The sequence below is a fragment of the Artibeus jamaicensis genome, unplaced genomic scaffold, assembly GCF_021234435.1.
Source record: "Artibeus jamaicensis isolate MK-2021 breed Jamaican fruit bat unplaced genomic scaffold, CSHL_Jam_final scaffold_1283, whole genome shotgun sequence".
Classification (NCBI taxonomy): domain Eukaryota; kingdom Metazoa; phylum Chordata; class Mammalia; order Chiroptera; family Phyllostomidae; genus Artibeus; species Artibeus jamaicensis.
This window is the reverse complement of record NW_026522028.1, coordinates 8,833,693-8,855,495: the sequence shown is the minus strand read 5'-3', so window position 1 is coordinate 8,855,495 and position 21,803 is coordinate 8,833,693. Positions and strand designations below refer to the sequence as shown.

Below are 21,803 nucleotides of genomic sequence, written 5' to 3'. Positions count from 1 at the left end.
CCCTTCAAAGTGTTCGATTTGCTGAAGATATTATTTGCATTTCAGGAACTCACTATCTGTGGGGGCCTTAACAATCTCACACTGCATTTGACTATTCATTTCAGAACTGTACATTACCTTCAATCAAAGCACCGAGAAGCGTATGGTAAGTGTTTTTCCCGAAGAGGGCAGGTTTTGTGGCAGTTTCTCTAATAAGAATATCTCTCAACTGCAATACGTTTCAACCTTCAAAAGAAAAAGCAGCAAGTACACTGGCTGATAGTGTAAGAGAACTCCGTGGACTGGGCTCCGGGACTGGATAATGAAAAAAAAAAACAACAAAAAAAAAAACCCCCACAAAACACAAAACAAAACAAACCCTGAGCAGCCCAAATAATCCCAAGAATGTAGATGGAGCCCGAATAATGCCAAGAATGTAGATGGGAAGAAGTTTTTTGAACCTCATCGGCTCCCATACTAGCTAAGGCCTCAACGATTTACCTTACTTCCGGCTTTTCCCTACACAAAATGTCGCCAGACCTCTAGGTCTAACTGCTTCTCCGCTAGTCTATTTGCATCCTGGACTGTCCTGCCTCAGAAGAACGCACCTGGGGCTGTTCTCCAGTCCTCTACATCGTTTACCACAACAACCCAGCTACCCCAGCTACAAACGTCTGAGATGTCTGGTAACCATGGTGGCGCAGATGGCCCAGCCCAGGCCAAGATGGAGACCTCGTCAGTTCTCCATCCCACAACTGAACCTCAAATGGATTTGAGACTGACCAGAGACGGTGACGGTGGCAATGATGCTACCGTTCCCATCGTTGCCAGCCCAGAAAATCAAGGCACAGATGCGGAAAACATCGGTGGCCGAGACACGCTCGACCACGGCGACGGCGGGCTAAGACGGGAAGCGGACGAAGGTGAGGAAGAAGCGGCAGAAGACCACCATCAGGTACCGTGCACTGAGAGCAACCCTGATCGGTATTTATCAGATGAGGCTCGGGCCCTGGAAGACTGGATGTCGTCAGAGACATCTGCCCTGCCCCGCCCTCGTTGGAACCTCCCTAGTGCTCTTCGAGATCGGCAGCTGGGGTCCAGCGCCCGCTTTGTGTACGAGGCCTGTGGGGCAGGAGTGTTTGTGCAGCGCTTCTGCTTGCAGTATGGGCTGGAAGGCCACAGTGGTTGTGTCAATAGTGTTCACTTTAACCAGCGTGGCACCTGGCTGGCCAGTAGCGGTGATGACCTGACAGTGGTAGTTTGGGATTGGGCGCATCAGCAGCCAGTACTGAACTTTGACAGTTGTCACAGAAATAACGTCCTTCAGGCCAAGTTCCTTCCCAACTGTGGCGATTCCACCCTGGCCACGTGTGCCCGTGATGGGCAGGTACGGGTGGCACAGCTACCTGCTCTGCCACACAGCAGCTTCTCTAGGCAGGTGGCCCAACATAGGGGAGCCAGCCACAAGCTGGCTCTGGAGCCAGACTCCCTTTTAAGTTCCTGACCTCAGGTGAAGACGCTGTTGTCTTTGCCATTGACCTCAGACAAGACGAGCCAGCTTCAAAAGTGGTGGTAACAAAAGAGCAGTGGAGGAAAGTGGGGCTCTATACGATCTTTGTGAATCCTGCCAATACTTACCAGTTTGCTGTGGGTGGAATGGACCAGTTTGTAAGAATTTATGACCAGAGGAAAATTGATGAGAATGAGAATAATGGAGTACTCAAGAAGTTCTGTCCTCATCACCTGGTGAACTGTGATGCTGGAGTACACATCACCTGCCTGGTGTACAGCCATGATGGCACAGAGGTCCTGGCCAGTTACACCGATGAAGATATTTACCTCTTCCACTCCTCTAGCTGTGATGGGGCCCAGTATGCTAAGAGATATAAGGGGCACAGAAATCATACCACAGTCAAAGGTGTCAATTTCTATGGCCCTGGGAGTGAGTTTGTGGTGAGCGGTAGTGATGGTGGGCACATCTTCCTCTGGGAGAAATCATCCTGTCAGGTCATTCAGCTCCTGGAGGAGGGGGACAGGGCAGGTACTGTCAACTGTCTTGAGCCCCACCCTTACCTCCCTGTGATGGCGACCAGTGGCCTAGACCATGATGTCAAGATCTGGGCACCCACAGCAGAAGATCCCACTCAGCTTCTTGGGTTAAAGGATGTGATTAAGAAGAACAAGCAGGAACGAGATAGAGACAGGTTGGGCCACGCTGGAGTGTTTGACCCAAGCCTGCTGTCGTTACTCATGCATCACCTGATACATGCGGGTTCTGACCCTGACGACAGTGACTGGGTACCTCGCTCAGTTGGACTCGTGGAACCAGAATCGCATGAACCTCCCCCATTCCCCAGATGTCTCTGAGGACGAGGCCGCTGACTAAGACCGCCAAGACCAGGGACAGGACCAAGAACATGTGCAGTGCCTGCCATCCTGAATGCTGCACACCTGATCCAGCTGGATGTCACCGCAGTAGGCTGGACTTTTAAGTTTGAAATTCAGATTAACTGATAGATTTTTCTTTGGTCTTTTATTTTCCACAATAAAAACCACCTTTCATCTCTTTCCTCTGCTTTCCTTCTTTCCTTTCTCACACGCTTTTTCCCTCATGCCTTTCCTCTCACTAGGTCTCTTTTTTTCCTCTTTCTTTATCCCTTCTGCATAAATGTGAGAGCGATTTATTGATGGCTTGCTTTGTTTGTTAGCTTATGGTACACCTGTAAAGGTCCCCAGTTCTGGTGAAAATATTAAGAGCCTTACTGAATCTATCTTATCATTTCTGACGCTGGAAACTCTCACTTTTATTTCATCATTAGTAGTATGTTAGTAAGTTCTCTGGTTGAGTTGAAAATTGTACAAATGTGTTTATTCTTTAAAAGTGAGTAAGATTAAGTACATGCACGCCTGAGTCCACACCTGTGTGTACTCACAGTCTCACAGAGAGGGGGAAGGGAGAGCAAGAATGGAAAATGGAGAGAAAACGTGGTTAGATGGATGCATAGGAAGTAAATTTATCTGCCTAGAACTTATAACTGTGTGTTGCTCCTGTTTTCTGAATCCATATGTTAACGCTGATGAATCGTGCTGAACGGGGCTTGTGAGGATTTAAGTGCAGTGGCCTGACACTCTGCCCGGTCTTTGAATTCTCGTGAAGTTGCATGGCTGAGAACGCCCACAGGATTACCTTCCACAGAGTTCTCTTGGCACAGTCATCTACTAGAATGTACCAGTCAGGAATATAAGAATTCTTAGTATTTGAAAACACCTATGTATTTGAACCAACTTTAAGAAGAACTTCCAGTTTCAATAAAGAGTAGTTTCTACTTACAGACAAATTGTGTGATATCATTGGGCGAGATACCTCACTGGCATCGATACATTGCTGAAGGCTGCTTTTGAGGGGGTTAAGTTGCTTTAAAACTCTTTTGTTCTAAGCCTTATTTGATGTAAATGTTGGGTACAGGAGTTCCAGTTGGTGTGCAATAACAATGTTGCAGTTTTACACCTGTTATTTGTCTTGGTGACGCAGAGGCCCTCCTTGCCCCCAACACCCTTGGGAAGTATAACCCACCCTGCTTTGCAGACGTTTGTTGGTGGAGAAGGAGGTGATAAAACACCCCATGCCCTGACAGCAGATTTTCTTGGCTAATGCTCCTTAAATGGATATTATCTCCAGGCCCTGGAGCACAGTTTGAGAAGTATGTATATATAATGAGATTACACTTCAGAATGGAAAGTTACATGTCCAAAATTTCTGCTGGCTGAGATTCAAAGTTAGGGACAGCTGCCTAGGGTTCTAGCCCCATGGGGTAGCCCCTACCAAGCTCTGCTCTCAGGAAAGGACGTGAAATGTCCCTAAAGAACACAGGAGTCTGAAGGATGAATATGTGGTTTAAAACATGCCATCAGGAAAGCAGAGTTAAAACTAGAATCCCAAGTTAAGAGCAACCCTGCACAATTGGGTGGGATGTACAATGGCAAGAACATCAGCAAATTTAAAAAAATAAGTGAAAGAATGTTTGAAATTCCCAGTGACAGCAGGTGGCCCTGAGAACAATGGCAAGAGGGGTAAGTGCCCAGTTCTTTTGCCACCTGCTATTTGGCAGCAGTCTCTCTCTCTCTCTTGGTGGGGGTGGGATGGAGGAGGGATGGAGGATTGATGGGGAAGGGGTTGTGCTCTGAACTAAACCCTTCTTCAGGTTTCCCTGTGTGGCTGTGGGACTGCTTGTGCAAGAAGAGGCACTTGGAGCCACATTTGGAAGGCAAGGGCAAAGAAGTAGCCCTCTTTGGCTTATGCTCAGAAAGTAGGGCAGAGGCACACTGGTACTTACCTACTGGCTTACCTTAGTGTGAGGCAGCAGCCAGGCCCACAGCCACAGCAGTGCCCCCTCAGATCTTCAGCTTCAGCAGCTCCATAAAAAGACTGCCCACTTCTTTCTGCTCTCACGCCAGCTCGGCTGGAGGCCTGGAGGCCTGGAGACAGTGGAAGATCAGCATTGGGTTCCAGTTTGTCCTTGTGGGTTCTGGTTATTCCTCACAGGTTCCAGTCCATCTTTGCTTCCCCCACTGCACATCCACGTCTCCTTCCTGAATGCTGTGCTGAGCCTGGGCTCCAGCACCTGGAGCAAAGACAAAGGCCTCAGCAGCACAGACTGCTTAACCAGACCCCACAATTACATACTCTCTGGCCCCTATTATGAGTCACCTCTCCTTGGACCCTGAAGAAAGCAGCCATAACCACCTGTGTGGATTGAGTATGTCACCAGATTGATTGCATAGAGAATTTGCCATTTGGAAGAGTCAATTCCTGTAAAGAGAGGGGCTGGACTTGTATAGTGTAGGTAGACGGGTACACAGACAGATAACAGGAAGTTAAGTAATTTTAAAAATAAAGTTACTCTTATAGATGGCAACCAAGCTGGTAGTGTGGATCTCAGAATATGAAAGTAATGTTAGAATTTTAGTTTATGTAAATATTGGTATATTAGGCGATAGAAGAGAACAATAAACATCATAACCAACCTTCCATGAGATGGTGGGCAAAGCTAACAATTCTAGCATATAAGCAGGCGAAATTCCAACTTAAATTTAATTTCTCAACACAAACTATTTTCATTCCACAGTGTGCTTTCTACAGGACAGTTCTACGTAGGTTCTCGTGGCCTCTATGCAGTGTTATAATTGTCTTCTCCTTAGGCACAGATTCTAACTCCAAAAAGCTCCTACATAGGCCAAACTCCACTTTTATAAAGACAGCTTCTGGCAGTCATTCCTTAAAGGGACAGGTGTGGGAAAGACCACAGGTGGAAAATGTATATATATAAAGGAATCTGATTATGAAATGGCAAGCCCAAAGAATTTTAGTGAGTTGTGTTGGTCCAACAGTGACCTTCAGCAGTGCTTCTTCTACCACACAAGACAAAAGCATAAGGCAAAACTTTACAGTAGTCTGGATCTTCGCCATCCCTCATGCACATCCATGAATTTCACTATCTTAATTTGCTTTGTCTTCAATCTCTTCGATAGTAAAATTCACGGCTTTGACTTTCAGATTTCATTCTCAGAGACTTATGGGGGACTGAATGCACATTTCCTTAATGGACAGTGAGTTCAGAGATGGGTGTATGGCAAGGAGCCTGCTATGCTACTCTCAAGCTGTGTTGTGGGGAGGACCAGGGATTTTGGGGTGTTTTCACTGGGAGGGGTTTGGGAAGTTTCTTATCCTGTTGTTTCATTCAGAGTACCAGGCTTTCCTTTTTTCCCGCTAGGTTTGGCAACAATTTTATTTCTAACTCCATTGTATAAGCAACCACCCAACTACCTGTAGAACTTCCATACATATATACCAGCAAGTATATTCAAGTGTAGTTTCTCAATAGCGCTCTTTTGTGTGTATTTATTGATTTGTGAGTGAGAGCGGGGAGAGAAAGAGAGAGAGAATGTGAGTGAGAGTCAGTCTTGTTGTTTTACTTATTTATGAACTCATTGAGTGCTCTGATCTGGGATCAAACATGCAACCTTGGCATATTGGGGTGATGCTCCAAGCAACTGAGCTACTGCCCAGGGCTTGATAGTTTTTCATAAAACCCATGTTAAAGTGGAGGACAGAAAACTTAAGTTCAGAGAAGTTAGCTGCCCAACGCCATTGAGCTCAGGAGGTGTAAACCAGAGGTTCACATGCAATTTGCAAGTACATTATTCCAACAAATAGTGGCACGTAGCATAATTGTTTTGGTGTGTGGTCATTTGACCTAGGTGACAATAGAAATAGGGATCCCACATCTCAAGATTCTTTCATGATATTATTTTAAGGGTGGAATATTCTTTATCTGATATAATCCACAGTAAGATCACGATATTTGAAAGTCACCCTTCACCTATTAAGGTGGCTCCTGTGTCAACCTGAATTTTGTTAGTTGTATGGCAGACATGTTAGCACCTCAAGCCTTTTTAATAGAATTGTAGTCTTCTGAGTAGAGTGAACTGAAAAACAACATTGAACCACTGGGAAAAAAACAAAAACAAAACATAAAACACAAAGTATGGAAATAGTACATTCTTGAGTAGGAACCGTGAATCTAGCTTCAGTTATACAATGATTTGAATGACATTGGATGGAAAGGTTTCTGCTAGTGAAGGTACCAAAATCCTGCCACTTTGAAACTGCTACGGGGGATATTAATTTTAAGCTGTTTACTAAGGGACAAGACTCAGAAATAAACTTTTACCTTATTCCTTTTCCTTCCCAAGAGATTCAGAAGGAGAAACCTGCTTCAGGAAGGAGATTTTAGGATGCCACCTTAGCCTAATTTGAATCAGGCATGGTAAACAAGAAGGTTTCAGACACATACATATAGCATAACACCTTCACTCAGGTATTAACTATATACCTCAGAAATCCCAGTGTTTCTGTGTTTTCTAGCAGGTTTTTTTCTGCCAGGTGTGTTCCCCTCTTCCTCAACTACCAGTTCATAGCCCATTTTCAGTTCTGAAATCTAGGACCCTCTTCCCCTGGTTTTTTCTCCTTTGTCAAAAAGTGTCTGATTTACCCAGTATGCATCATCATCTTACAAATTTGTATGCCAATATGAATTCTCCACATGCATTTTTAAACTTTGATTTTTCTTCTGTTAATATGTGACTTAATTTTCTTATTACCACAGCCTAGAAAAATTAGGAAAGTGGGAGGTAAATAAAATATTACTTTTTAGGCTACACTCTTAATTACCATTAAAACATACGAAGATGTGTACTCACATCATTACCATTCAAAGCTGTTCAGGAGATACAAGCAAATACAGCAAGTGATGGAGAAATAAGAGATATAATTAGTACAAAATGCATTAAAGTGTAACTGTCAACGGTATGGAAGGACATACAGACAGACAGCATCTCATTAATAAGTAGAAACTAGTATGAGAGTAGAATCATTTACAAAAACTTCATAGGTTATTTCTCCCCTAAAATTTAAGAACAATAGCTTATTGTGTTTGCTGAATATAGCTGGTGGCATAAGTTGTTTTCTGATTTCAGTGGACAATTTTAGTCTTTAGTACAGATCTCATTAGATCTCACTGTAGTTTAAAATATCTCTTTGTTCACTTAATAATTAAAATACCACCCTGGATGGTGTAGCTCAGTGGATTGAGCGCAGGGCTGTGAACCAGAGGATTGCAGTTCCATTCCCAGTCAGGGCACATGCCTGGGTTGCAGGCCAGTTCCCTGCAGGCCAGTTCCCAGCAGGGGTCGCACTAGAGGCAACCATACATTGATGTTTCTCTTCCTCTCTCCTTCCCCTCTAAAGATAAATTTAAAAATTAAAAAAAAATAAAATAAAATACCTGTTTTGCTGATTTTTTAAGTACACCATCCTGGACTATGTTGGGATATTCATTCTCTAATGTCAAGGTATCTGATACTCATTACAGAGGTTCCTCGGATTTTAGTCCAGGTTTTAGAAACTGGATCTCTGAAAGAGTATAATAGTATGCCTCTCCTCCATGGCAGTCTGCATAAGGCTTCTCCTCCCCTGGTAACTCTAGGAAGGGCCTAGATTTGAACAGCACTGAATTTTTTAGCACTCTCTATGTATATGTTAGGTATAATCAAGAAGAATTTTTATAAACATTTGGCGGGAAGTGCAAATTCCAGATTGAATGTTAAATGAAGATAACCTTGACAGAATCACGGATGTCATGATAAATGCCTGTTACCTATTTCATACAGAGTTAACTCCTTTATCTTTAGTGAATCAAAGTTTTGCTAGATATCTTTCTTTTCTATTTCTTAGCTAATTCTGGATTTCACACACAATGTCATTAATGTGATCTCTAAGGCAAATTTCTTTAGTTACAAAATTTTTAAATATGTATTTTTAATTGTTGAAGTACAGTTTTCTGCCTTTTCCCCCAACATCAGACCAACCCCCCCAGCCCTCCCCCTCCCTTCCATTTCCACCCCCCATGGTTGTCCATGTCTCCATTATAATTGTTCCTACAAACCATTCACCCTTTTCCCCCGAAATTCCCTCCCATCTCCCCTCTGGTCGCTGTCAGCCTATTCTCTATTTCAGTGTCTTTGGTTATATTTCCCTTCCTTCTTTGTTTTGTTGTTTAGGTTCCTGTTAAAAGAGAGATCATATGGTATTTCTCTTTCACCACCTGGCTTATTTTATTCAGAATAATGCTTTCCAGTTCCATCCATGCTGTTGCAAAGGATAGGAGCCCCTTCTTTCTTTCTGCTGTATAGATTTCCATTGTGTAAATGTACTATAGTTTTTTGATCCACTCATTTACTGATGGGTGCCTAGGTTGCTTCCAACACTTGGCTATTGTAAATTGTGCTGCTATGAATACTGGGGTACATAGGTTCTTTGGGATTGGTGTTTCAGGGTTCTTAGGATATAATCCTAGCAGTGGAATTGCTGGGTCAAAAGGCAGATCCATTTTTAGTTTTCTTAGAAAATTCCATACTGCTTTCCATAGTGGTTGTACCAGTCTGCAATCCCACCAACAGTGCACTAGGGTTCCCTTTTCTTCACATCCTCAACACTTGTTGTTCATTGCTTTGTTTATGATGGCCATTCTGACTGGTGTAAAGTGGTATCTCATTGTGGTCTTTGCATCTCTCTGATAGCTAGTGATACTGAGCATCTTTTCATGTGACTCTGGATCCTCTGTATGTCCTCCTTGGAGACGTGTCTGCTCAAGTCCTTTGCCCACTTTTCAATTGGATTGCTTGTCTTCTTAGAGTGGAGTCATGTAAGTTCCTTGTATATTTGGAGACTAAACCCTTGTCTGAGGTCTCATTAGCAAATATGTTTTCCCATATGGTTGGTTCTCTTTTTATTTTAATACTGTTTTCTTTAGCCATGCAGAAACATTTTATTTTGATGAGGTCCTATTTGTTTATTCTTTCCTTTATGTCCCTTGCTCTAGGGGACATATCAGTAAAAATGTTGATGCATGAAATATCTGAGATTTTCCTGCCTATGTTCTCCTCTAGGACTTTAATGGTATCACGGTTTATATTTAGATCTTCTATCCACCTTGAATTGATTTTGGTGTATGGTGTAAGTTGGTGCTCGAGTCTCATTTTATTGCATGTAGCTGTCTAGCTTTCCCAACACCATTTGTTCAAGAGGCTATTTTTACTTCATTTTATGCCACTGCCCCCTTTGTCAAAAGTTAATTGACAGTACAGACTTGGGTTTATTTCTGGGCTCTCTGTTCTGTTCCACTGGTCTATGTGTCTGTTCTTATGTCAATACCAGGCTGTTTTGATTACAGTGGCCTTTTAATACAGTTTGGTATCAGGTATGGTGATCCCTCTAACTTTTCTCGTCTTTCTCAAAATTGCAGCTGCTATTTGGGGTCATTTATATTTCTGTATAAATTTTTGAAGTGTTTGTTCTATATTTGTGAATTATGCCATTGGTACTTAATAGGCATTGCATTGAATCTATAAATTGCTTTGGGTAGTATGGATATTTTGATGATGTTAATTCTTACCATCCATGAACATGGTATATGTTTCCTTTTTTTTTTTTGTCTTCCTTGTTTTTTTTCTTCAGTGTTGTGTAGTTTTCTAAGTATAGGTCTTTTACTTCCTTGGTTAGGTTCATTCCTAGGTATTTTATTTTTCTTGTTCCTATATCAAATGGGATTTTTCCTGATTTTTGCTTCTGATATTTCATTGTTGGTATAAAAAATGCCTTTGATTTCTGGATATTGACTTTGTATCCTGCTGTTTTGCCAAATTCACTTATTAGGTAGAGCAGTTTTTGGGTGGAGACTATAGGATTTTCAGTATCATGGCTATGTACAGTATCATGTCATCTGCAATGACAGTTTTATTTCCTCCTTTCCAATTTAGATGCCTTTTATTTCTTTTTCTTGTCTGATTGCTGTAGCTAAATCTTCCAATACTATGTTGAATAGAAGTGGTAAAAATGGACAACCTTGTCTTGTTCCTGACCTTAGTGGGAAAGATTTTAGTTTTTGCCCATTGAGTATGATGGTCTCTCACATATGGCCTTTATTATGTTGAAGAATGCTCTCTCTATTCACTTTGCTAAATGTTTTTGTCATAAATGGGTGTTGCACCTTATCAAAAGCTTTTTTCACATCTATTGACATGATCATGTGATTTTTGTCTTTGCTTTTGTTTATGTGATGTATTACATTTATTGATTTGCAAATGTTGTACCATCCTTGCATCCCTGTGATGAATCAATCTTATTTAATCATGGCATTAATCTCTTTAATGTATTGTTGGATGCGGTTTGCCAATATTTTGTTGAGCATTTTAGTGTCTATGTTCATCAGCGATATTGGCCTAAAGTTTCCTTTCTTTGTTGTGTCTAGTTGCAATTTTATTTTAATAGCTCAATGTGCCGAGAATAAAGTATATAATCCTAGAAAGTTTATTTTCTTATTTTCTGAGAAAATGATGTTCAATTATCTTCTCTTTTTGAATCCACCAAATTCCCATGTGTCTAAAATGGTGGCCTAATTTATATTTTACAAGCCAGAATAATGTCAAAGCAATAATATCAGGCTCCCCATACCCATTTTCTCACTATCAAACCTGTCAGTTTTCTTGACTGATTTCTACCATCTGGTCTGATCCTGGGAAAGGGCATTCCTCCACTGGCTTCTAGATCACACTTCCTCACAAGGGCTTGAATCCTCTTAGTTTCCTCACTTTCCCACATAATTTCTTTGTTGCTCTCTCCTAGATGTTTACTGTCAATATGCTTTTTTCCTAATATCCTTTATGATAAAAATAAAGTATAAAATGACCCCCTAATTCTGTATCTCATTCCACCTGTCACTCCTTCTTTCTTTTCCTCTTCATAGCCAAATTTCTGAAAAGACATGCCTACACTCACTGTTTTAATTGCTCTCCTCCTAGAAACCTTTCAGCCAAAGTAAACCAGGCTCCACTCCACCTCTGCTCTAAAGATGTCTTTAAAATTTTACTTATTGCAAAGAAAAGTTTCCTGTTAAATGATCAGTGCTTTAAAGATATCAGATATGCAGGAATATTTTGTACTGTTTCAAAATACTATGCATTTTACAATTTAGTTTGGTGAAATATCTGTAAGAAAATTTTTCTCTTTTTAGAATTTACTAAATGCTGTCCTTTAAAATTTCATTTTTATTTCAATTTATACTATTTATTGCACTTTTATTTGGAGCAACTCGCCAGAAGCACACCACTGAACAAAATAGAGAAATGATGAAAGAAGAATATTTTCGAAAGGTCGCAAATAATGAAAGTTACTCAGCATGAATCACAAAATAAGCAGAGACTTCAAAAATCAGGAGAACTAATTTATTTCTACTGACATGATAAACATTACCAGAATTAATATATAATAAGGTATATATAATATATACTTTATATATATATACTTGGCTTTATTATAATATATAATAGATTTTTGATATTTAGTGCATTATTATTTTGAAATAATTTTAAACTTATAGAAAAATTTCTAAGAAAAAACACAGTTCCCACATAGTACTTACTCATTTTCCCCTAATTTTAACATCATACATTACTTTGGTATATTTGCTTAACAAAGAACAAGAATTTGTTTACTAGTACTAACTAAACTACATACTTTATTGAGATTTTATCACTTTGTCCACTAATGTCCTTTTCTGTTTCAGGATTCTATACAGTATACCACATTGCATTTAGTCACAATGTCTCCTTAGGCTCCTCTGGTCTGTGGTAGTTTCTCAGCTGTTCTTTGTTTCCTATGACCTTGATAGATTTGAAGAGTCCTGGCCCATATTTGGTAGAATGTCCCTCAGTTTGGGTTGCATTGGTATATTTTCATGGCCACAGGAAAGTTACAGATTTTAAGAAAGAATAACCAGAGAGATGAATACCCATATTGGAGACATATGACATCAATGTGACTTTATCACTGGTGATATTAACCACCATCACTTTGTTAAGTGGTGCTGGTAGTCTTATTTTGCTTTTTACTGTGAAGTTACTAATTTTTTCCCATTTTATGCTGTGTTCTTTGGAAGCAAGACACTAAATCTAGCCCATACTCAAAGTGGACAGAGACTAAAACTCTATCTCTTCATGAAGTCAGTGTCTACTCATGCTATTTGTAATTATTCCGTAGTGAGATTTAGCCCTTCTTTCAATTTATTTATTTACTTACTTATTTCACGATAGATTGGTGAATATTTAAGTCTTTAGGTCATAATGTAACACCACATTATTTGGGGAGGTGGTGAAATTGTTCCAGCTTTGGCCATTGGGAACTCAGTTTTCATGTGTCACATTAATGGGCCCTCATCCACTTCCATGCTATCCAGATGCTCCAAGTTTATTTTGTCTATTCCCTGGCCCAGCACTGGAATCACACATTTTTACAAGGATCCTTTGTTCCTTTTATCAGAGAATAGTTTTAGAAATCAAGATATGAAGGCTGGGGGTACTCATTATTAGTGAGGTATCACTGTTTCCAGGGCCTTTCAGGGGACAGAACTATGAAATATGTGTCAGTGTACTAACCCATGTATACACACATTTATATTATTCCTGCAGCTATTATCTATCATCTATCTATCGATCTATCTATCTATCATGTATTATGCTAACCTAATTGTGAATTGATACTGGTATCTTCAACTCTGATTCAGTACTGCAGGGTTCATCTACCCTTCCTTCCTCACTTATCTGTAATTTACCTCTCTGACAGTAAAAAACCTAGTTATCACTATCCATCATATACTTTTTAATTTTCTTCACCTAAGACATATATATACAGCTGGTTTAAAATGATCACTTAACATGAATCCTTATGAGATGTTAATTTGTCGATAAAGTTTTTACATATATCTCATTTTGTCTTTACCCTTACTATTGCCCTTCAAAACAGTACTTGACAGTTATTTAGTCAGCTGCTTTTACTCCCACCTGCTTCAGTGAGGATATATCATACATTTGTAATAGACTTAGATTCATTTGTCACAGTGTTCAATTCTCAGATCCCCTGACATCCTGGTTCATTTTTTTGTTAGTTTGCATTTATTAAAGTTTATTATTTTTGATGTATAACTCTGTGCATCAGTTATAACTCTGTATAACAAATGCATCAGTTCGTATATCTACCATTCCAGTATCACACAGAGCAGTTCCATCACCCTGAAATTACACACAGATTTTTTTTTTATAGAAGCCACTACAAGCTCTGGCTGGTGTAACTCAGTGGATGGAGCACGGGCCTGCAAACCAAAAGATTGCGGTTCGATTCCCAGTCAGGGCACATGCCTGGGTTGCAGGCCAGTTCCCAGCAGGGGCCAGTTCCCAGCAGGGATCGCATGAGAAGCAACCATACAGTGATATTTCTTTCCCTCTCTCCTTCCCTTCCCCTCTAAAGATAAATAAATAAAACCTAAAATAAATAAATAAATAAATATAGAAGCCACTACAGGAGAGAGCATGGAACAAAATCTCCCCCCAATTCACAAATATTTAGTTCTATCTGGTAATGTTAATCTAAGTTTATTTCCACATTACTAAGAACATTTTTAAAAACTTTACAGGTACCCTTACTCACCCAAAATGCATATCCGCAAACTTTAAAAAATATTAAAGCGTGCCCTGGTTGGTGTAGCTCAGTGGATTGAGTGCGGGCCTGCAAACCAATGGATCGAGGTTCAATTCACAGTAAGGGCACATGCCTGGGTTGGAAGCCAGTCCCCATCAGGGGATACATGGGAAGCAACCATACATTGATATTTCTCTCCCTCTCTCCTCCCCTTCCCCTCTAAAGATAAATAAATAAAATCTAAAATAAAAACTAAAAAATATTAAAGAGTATGATTATCAATTGCAACTTATCAGTTTTAAGAGTTTAACAACCAATGACCAAATACTGACTCTTACTTAGAGAGCTGTTCACTGTGGAAAAAAAAATGTTTCCTTATATGATGCAAGACATTAATGGCTATCTATCATGGGTTGTAGTTCCTCATAGTTTTGGTAATACCTGTCAGCTAAGGAAGAGAGTCCCTAGAATATCAGTCCCTAGAATATCAATAATTATAATATTATTATAATATTTTTAGCAGAATAATCAAAAGAACCAATCACTCAGAGTAAGGTGTGATGTGAATTTGAGACTGATGTCTGAGGGCTAAAAATATATTAATGCTTTCCTTCCTACCATCTAAATTTTTCTAAACTTGGTTAATAATCAAATTAACTGGGACAGATTAACAGGAGGAGATCAGAGTTTAATACATGCACAGGGGAATACCTAGTTGTGGAAATTCCCAAGACATTGAGGCAACTTTGGGTATCAAATATATTTTTGGCCAAAGGAGAAAGAGGGGGAACTGGATATTAGATTTCAGAAGTGAGAGTGGGTAATTTACAGATAACTGAGGAATACCAGAATACACTCACACACCACAGGAGACTCCTTGCTAAGCCACTGAGAAACAATGGGACACAGTGGGTATCTAGTCAATAGCTACCTGCCTGAAGCCCTCTTGTTTACCATGCCTGATTCAAATTAGGCTAAGGTGGCATCCTAAAATCTCCTTCCTGAAGCAGGTTTCTCCTTCTGAATCTCTTGGGAAGGAAAAGGAATAAGGTAAAAGTTTATTTCTGAGTCTTGTCCCTTAGTAAACAGCTTAAAATTAATATCCCCCGTAGCAGTTTCAAAGTGGCAGGATTTTGGTACCTTCACTAGCAGAAACCTTTCCATCCAATGTCATTCAAATCATTGTATAACTGAAGCTAGATTCACGGTTCCTACTCAAGAATGTACTATTTCCATACTTTGTGTTTTATGTTTTGTTTTTGTTTTTTTTCCCAGTGGTTCAATGTTGTTTTTCAGTTCACTCTACTCAGAAGACTACAATTCTATTAAAAAGGCTTGAGGTGCTAACATGTCTGCCATACAACTAACAAAATTCAGGTTGACACAGGAGCCACCTTAATAGGTGAAGGGTGACTTTCAAATATCGTGATCTTACTGTGGATTATATCAGATAAAGAATATTCCACCCTTAAAATAATATCATGAAAGAATCTTGAGATGTGGGATCCCTATTTCTATTGTCACCTAGGTCAAATGACCACACACCAAAACAATTATGCTACGTGCCACTATTTGTTGGAATAATGTACTTGCAAATTGCATGTGAACCTCTGGTTTACACCTCCTGAGCTCAATGGCGTTGGGCAGCTAACTTCTCTGAACTTAAGTTTTCTGTCCTCCACTTTAACATGGGTTTTATGAAAAACTATCAAGCCCTGGGCAGTAGCTCAGTTGCTTGGAGCATCACCCCAATATGCCAAGGTTGCATGTTTGATCCCAGATCAGAGCACTCAATGAGTTCATAAATAAGTAAAACAACAAGACTGACTCTCACTCACATTCTCTCTCTCTTTCTCTCCCCGCTCTCACTCACAAATCAATAAATACACACAAAAGAGCGCTATTGAGAAACTACACTTGAATATACTTGCTGGTATATATGTATGGAAGTTCTACAGGTAGTTGGGTGGTTGCTTATACAATGGAGTTAGAAATAAAATTGTTGCCAAACCTAGCGGGAAAAAGGAAAGCCTGGTACTCTGAATGAAACAACAGGATAAGAAACTTCCCAAACCCCTCCCAGTGAAAACACCCCAAAATCCCTGGTCCTCCCCACAACACAGCTTGAGAGTAGCATAGCAGGCTCCTTGCCATACACCCATCTCTGAACTCACTGTCCATTAAGGAAATGTGCATTCAGTCCCCCATAAGTCTCTGAGAATGAAATCTGAAAGTCAAAGCCGTGAATTTTACTATCGAAGAGATTGAAGACAAAGCAAATTAAGATAGTGAAATTCATGGATGTGCATGAGGGATGGCGAAGATCCAGACTACTGTAAAGTTTTGCCTTATGCTTTTGTCTTGTGTGGTAGAAGAAGCACTGCTGAAGGTCACTGTTGGACCAACACAACTCACTAAAATTCTTTGGGCTTGCCATTTCATAATCAGATTCCTTTATATATATACATTTTCCACCTGTGGTCTTTCCCACACCTGTCCCTTTAAGGAATGACTGCCAGAAGCTGTCTTTATAAAAGTGGAGTTTGGCCTATGTAGGAGCTTTTTGGAGTTAGAATCTGTGCCTAAGGAGAAGACAATTATAACACTGCATAGAGGCCACGAGAACCTACGTAGAACTGTCCTGTAGAAAGCACACTGTGGAATGAAAATAGTTTGTGTTGAGAAATTAAATTTAAGTTGGAATTTCGCCTGCTTATATGCTAGAATTGTTAGCTTTGCCCACCATCTCATGGAAGGTTGGTTATGATGTTTATTGTTCTCTTCTATCGCCTAATATACCAATATTTACATAAACTAAAATTCTAACATTACTTTCATATTCTGAGATCCACACTACCAGCTTGGTTGCCATCTATAAGAGTAACTTTATTTTTAAAATTACTTAACTTCCTGTTATCTGTCTGTGTACCCGTCTACCTACACTATACAAGTCCAGCCCCTCTCTTTACAGGAATTGACTCTTCCAAATGGCAAATTCTCTATGCAATCAATCTGGTGACATACTCAATCCACACAGGTGGTTATGGCTGCTTTCTTCAGGGTCCAAGGAGAGGTGACTCATAATAGGGGCCAGAGAGTATGTAATTGTGGGGTCTGGTTAAGCAGTCTGTGCTGCTGAGGCCTTTGTCTTTGCTCCAGGTGCTGGAGCCCAGGCTCAGCACAGCATTCAGGAAGGAGACGTGGATGTGCAGTGGGGGGAAGCAAAGATGGACTGGAACCTGTGAGGAATAACCAGAACCCACAAGGACAAACTGGAACCCAATGCTGATCTTCCACTGTCTCCAGGCCTCCAGGCCTCCAGCCGAGCTGGCGTGAGAGCAGAAAGAAGTGGGCAGTCTTTTTATGGAGCTGCTGAAGCTGAAGATCTGAGGGGGCACTGCTGTGGCTGTGGGCCTGGCTGCTGCCTCACACTAAGGTAAGCCAGTAGGTAAGTACCAGTGTGCCTCTGCCCTACTTTCTGAGCATAAGCCAAAGAGGGCTACTTCTTTGCCCTTGCCTTCCAAATGTGGCTCCAAGTGCCTCTTCTTGCACAAGCAGTCCCACAGCCACACAGGGAAACCTGAAGAAGGGTTTAGTTCAGAGCACAACCCCTTCCCCATCAATCCTCCATCCCTCCTCCATCCCACCCCCACCAAGAGAGAGAGAGACTGCTGCCAAATAGCAGGTGGCAAAAGAACTGGGCACTTACCCCTCTTGCCATTGTTCTCAGGGCCACCTGCTGTCACTGGGAATTTCAAACATTCTTTCACTTATTTTTTTAAATTTGCTGATGTTCTTGCCATTGTACATCCCACCCAATTGTGCAGGGTTGCTCTTAACTTGGGATTCTAGTTTTAACTCTGCTTTCCTGATGGCATGTTTTAAACCACATATTCATCCTTCAGACTCCTGTGTTCTTTAGGGACATTTCACGTCCTTTCCTGAGAGCAGAGCTTGGTAGGGGCTACCCCATGGGGCTAGAACCCTAGGCAGCTGTCCCTAACTTTGAATCTCAGCCAGCAGAAATTTTGGACATGTAACTTTCCATTCTGAAGTGTAATCTCATTATATATACATACTTCTCAAACTGTGCTCCAGGGCCTGGAGATAATATCCATTTAAGGAGCATTAGCCAAGAAAATCTGCTGTCAGGGCATGGGGTGTTTTATCACCTCCTTCTCCACCAACAAACGTCTGCAAAGCAGGGTGGGTTATACTTCCCAAGGGTGTTGGGGGCAAGGAGGGCCTCTGCGTCACCAAGACAAATAACAGGTGTAAAACTGCAACATTGTTATTGCACACCAACTGGAACTCCTGTACCCAACATTTACATCAAATAAGGCTTAGAACAAAAGAGTTTTAAAGCAACTTAACCCCTCAAAAGCAGCCTTCAGCAATGTATCGATGCCAGTGAGGTATCTCGCCCAATGATATCACACAATTTGTCTGTAAGTAGAAACTACTCTTTATTGAAACTGGAAGTTCTTCTTAAAGTTGGTTCAAATACATAGGTGTTTTCAAATACTAAGAATTCTTATATTCCTGACTGGTACATTCTAGTAGATGACTGTGCCAAGAGAACTCTGTGGAAGGTAATCCTGTGGGCGTTCTCAGCCATGCAACTTCACGAGAATTCAAAGACCGGGCAGAGTGTCAGGCCACTGCACTTAAATCCTCACAAGCCCCGTTCAGCACGATTCATCAGCGTTAACATATGGATTCAGAAAACAGGAGCAACACACAGTTATAAGTTCTAGGCAGATAAATTTACTTCCTATGCATCCATCTAACCACGTTTTCTCTCCATTTTCCATTCTTGCTCTCCCTTCCCCCTCTCTGTGAGACTGTGAGTACACACAGGTGTGGACTCAGGCGTGCATGTACTTAATCTTACTCACTTTTAAAGAATAAACACATTTGTACAATTTTCAACTCAACCAGAGAACTTACTAACATACTACTAATGATGAAATAAAAGTGAGAGTTTCCAGCGTCAGAAATGATAAGATAGATTCAGTAAGGCTCTTAATATTTTCACCAGAACTGGGGACCTTTACAGGTGTACCATAAGCTAACAAACAAAGCAAGCCATCAATAAATCGCTCTCACATTTATGCAGAAGGGATAAAGAAAGAGGAAAAAAAGAGACCTAGTGAGAGGAAAGGCATGAGGGAAAAAGCGTGTGAGAAAGGAAAGAAGGAAAGCAGAGGAAAGAGATGAAAGGTGGTTTTTATTGTGGAAAATAAAAGACCAAAGAAAAATCTATCAGTTAATCTGAATTTCAAACTTAAAAGTCCAGCCTACTGCGGTGACATCCAGCTGGATCAGGTGTGCAGCATTCAGGATGGCAGGCACTGCACATGTTCTTGGTCCTGTCCCTGGTCTTGGCGGTCTTAGTCAGCGGCCTCGTCCTCAGAGACATCTGGGGAATGGGGAGGTTCATGCGATTCTGGTTCCACGAGTCCAACTGAGCGAGGTACCCAGTCACTGTCGTCAGGGTCAGAACCCGCATGTATCAGGTGATGCATGAGTAACGACAGCAGGCTTGGGTCAAACACTCCAGCGTGGCCCAACCTGTCTCTATCTCGTTCCTGCTTGTTCTTCTTAATCACATCCTTTAACCCAAGAAGCTGAGTGGGATCTTCTGCTGTGGGTGCCCAGATCTTGACATCATGGTCTAGGCCACTGGTCGCCATCACAGGGAGGTAAGGGTGGGGCTCAAGACAGTTGACAGTACCTGCCCTGTCCCCCTCCTCCAGGAGCTGAATGACCTGACAGGATGATTTCTCCCAGAGGAAGATGTGCCCACCATCACTACCGCTCACCACAAACTCACTCCCAGGGCCATAGAAATTGACACCTTTGACTGTGGTATGATTTCTGTGCCCCTTATATCTCTTAGCATACTGGGCCCCATCACAGCTAGAGGAGTGGAAGAGGTAAATATCTTCATCGGTGTAACTGGCCAGGACCTCTGTGCCATCATGGCTGTACACCAGGCAGGTGATGTGTACTCCAGCATCACAGTTCACCAGGTGATGAGGACAGAACTTCTTGAGTACTCCATTATTCTCATTCTCATCAATTTTCCTCTGGTCATAAATTCTTACAAACTGGTCCATTCCACCCACAGCAAACTGGTAAGTATTGGCAGGATTCACAAAGATCGTATAGAGCCCCACTTTCCTCCACTGCTCTTTTGTTACCACCACTTTTGAAGCTGGCTCGTCTTGTCTGAGGTCAATGGCAAAGACAACAGCGTCTTCACCTGAGGTCAGGAACTTAAAAGGGGAGTCTGGCTCCAGAGCCAGCTTGTGGCTGGCTCCCCTATGTTGGGCCACCTGCCTAGAGAAGCTGCTGTGTGGCAGAGCAGGTAGCTGTGCCACCCGTACCTGCCCATCACGGGCACACGTGGCCAGGGTGGAATCGCCACAGTTGGGAAGGAACTTGGCCTGAAGGACGTTATTTCTGTGACAACTGTCAAAGTTCAGTACTGGCTGCTGATGCGCCCAATCCCAAACTACCACTGTCAGGTCATCACCGCTACTGGCCAGCCAGGTGCCACGCTGGTTAAAGTGAACACTATTGACACAACCACTGTGGCCTTCCAGCCCATACTGCAAGCAGAAGCGCTGCACAAACACTCCTGCCCCACAGGCCTCGTACACAAAGCGGGCGCTGGACCCCAGCTGCCGATCTCGAAGAGCACTAGGGAGGTTCCAACGAGGGCGGGGCAGGGCAGATGTCTCTGACGACATCCAGTCTTCCAGGGCCCGAGCCTCATCTGATAAATACCGATCAGGGTTGCTCTCAGTGCACGGTACCTGATGGTGGTCTTCTGCCGCTTCTTCCTCACCTTCGTCCGCTTCCCGTCTTAGCCCGCCGTCGCCGTGGTCGAGCGTGTCTCGGCCACCGATGTTTTCCGCATCTGTGCCTTGATTTTCTGGGCTGGCAACGATGGGAACGGTAGCATCATTGCCACCGTCACCGTCTCTGGTCAGTCTCAAATCCATTTGAGGTTCAGTTGTGGGATGGAGAACTGACGAGGTCTCCATCTTGGCCTGGGCTGGGCCATCTGCGCCACCATGGTTACCAGACATCTCAGACGTTTGTAGCTGGGGTAGCTGGGTTGTTGTGGTAAACGATGTAGAGGACTGGAGAACAGCCCCAGGTGCGTTCTTCTGAGGCAGGACAGTCCAGGATGCAAATAGACTAGCGGAGAAGCAGTTAGACCTAGAGGTCTGGCGACATTTTGTGTAGGGAAAAGCCGGAAGTAAGGTAAATCGTTGAGGCCTTAGCTAGTATGGGAGCCGATGAGGTTCAAAAAACTTCTTCCCATCTACATTCTTGGCATTATTCGGGCTCCATCTACATTCTTGGGATTATTTGGGCTGCTCAGGGTTTGTTTTGTTTTGTGTTTTGTGGGGGTTTTTTTTTTGTTGTTTTTTTTTTCATTATCCAGTCCCGGAGCCCAGTCCACGGAGTTCTCTTACACTATCAGCCAGTGTACTTGCTGCTTTTTCTTTTGAAGGTTGAAACGTATTGCAGTTGAGAGATATTCTTATTAGAGAAACTGCCACAAAACCTGCCCTCTTCGGGAAAACACTTACCATACGCTTCTCGGTGCTTTGATTGAAGGTAATGTACAGTTCTGAAATGAATAGTCAAATGCAGTGTGAGATTGTTAAGGCCCCCACAGATAGTGAGTTCCTGAAATGCAAATAATATCTTCAGC

General features: G+C 41.9%; 2 protein-coding genes across 2 annotated transcripts; one reads left to right on the top strand and one right to left on the bottom strand.

Moving 5' to 3' along the window:
- Positions 1-658: 658 nt before the first annotated feature.
- On the top strand, positions 659-2,365 carry LOC119039098 (DDB1- and CUL4-associated factor 8-like). Its single transcript, XM_037131788.2, is given in 3 exon segments — positions 659-1,463; positions 1,466-2,322; positions 2,324-2,365. Coding segments are annotated over 3 exon segments (1,704 nt in total).
- A 17,096-nt stretch (positions 2,366-19,461) lies between these two features.
- Positions 19,462-21,168, bottom strand: LOC128625956 (DDB1- and CUL4-associated factor 8-like). The gene has a single exon (XM_053655824.1). It carries the CDS (start codon positions 21,166-21,168, stop codon positions 19,462-19,464), a length of 1,707 nt encoding a protein of 568 aa, XP_053511799.1.
- Between the last annotated feature and the right edge of the window lie 635 nt (positions 21,169-21,803).

What these genes read in the sequence shown, in the direction of transcription:
- LOC128625956 (XM_053655824.1), bottom strand. Translation starts at nt 21,168, where the DNA reads ATGTCTGGTAACCATGGTGGCGCAGATGGCCCAGCCCAGGCCAAGATG.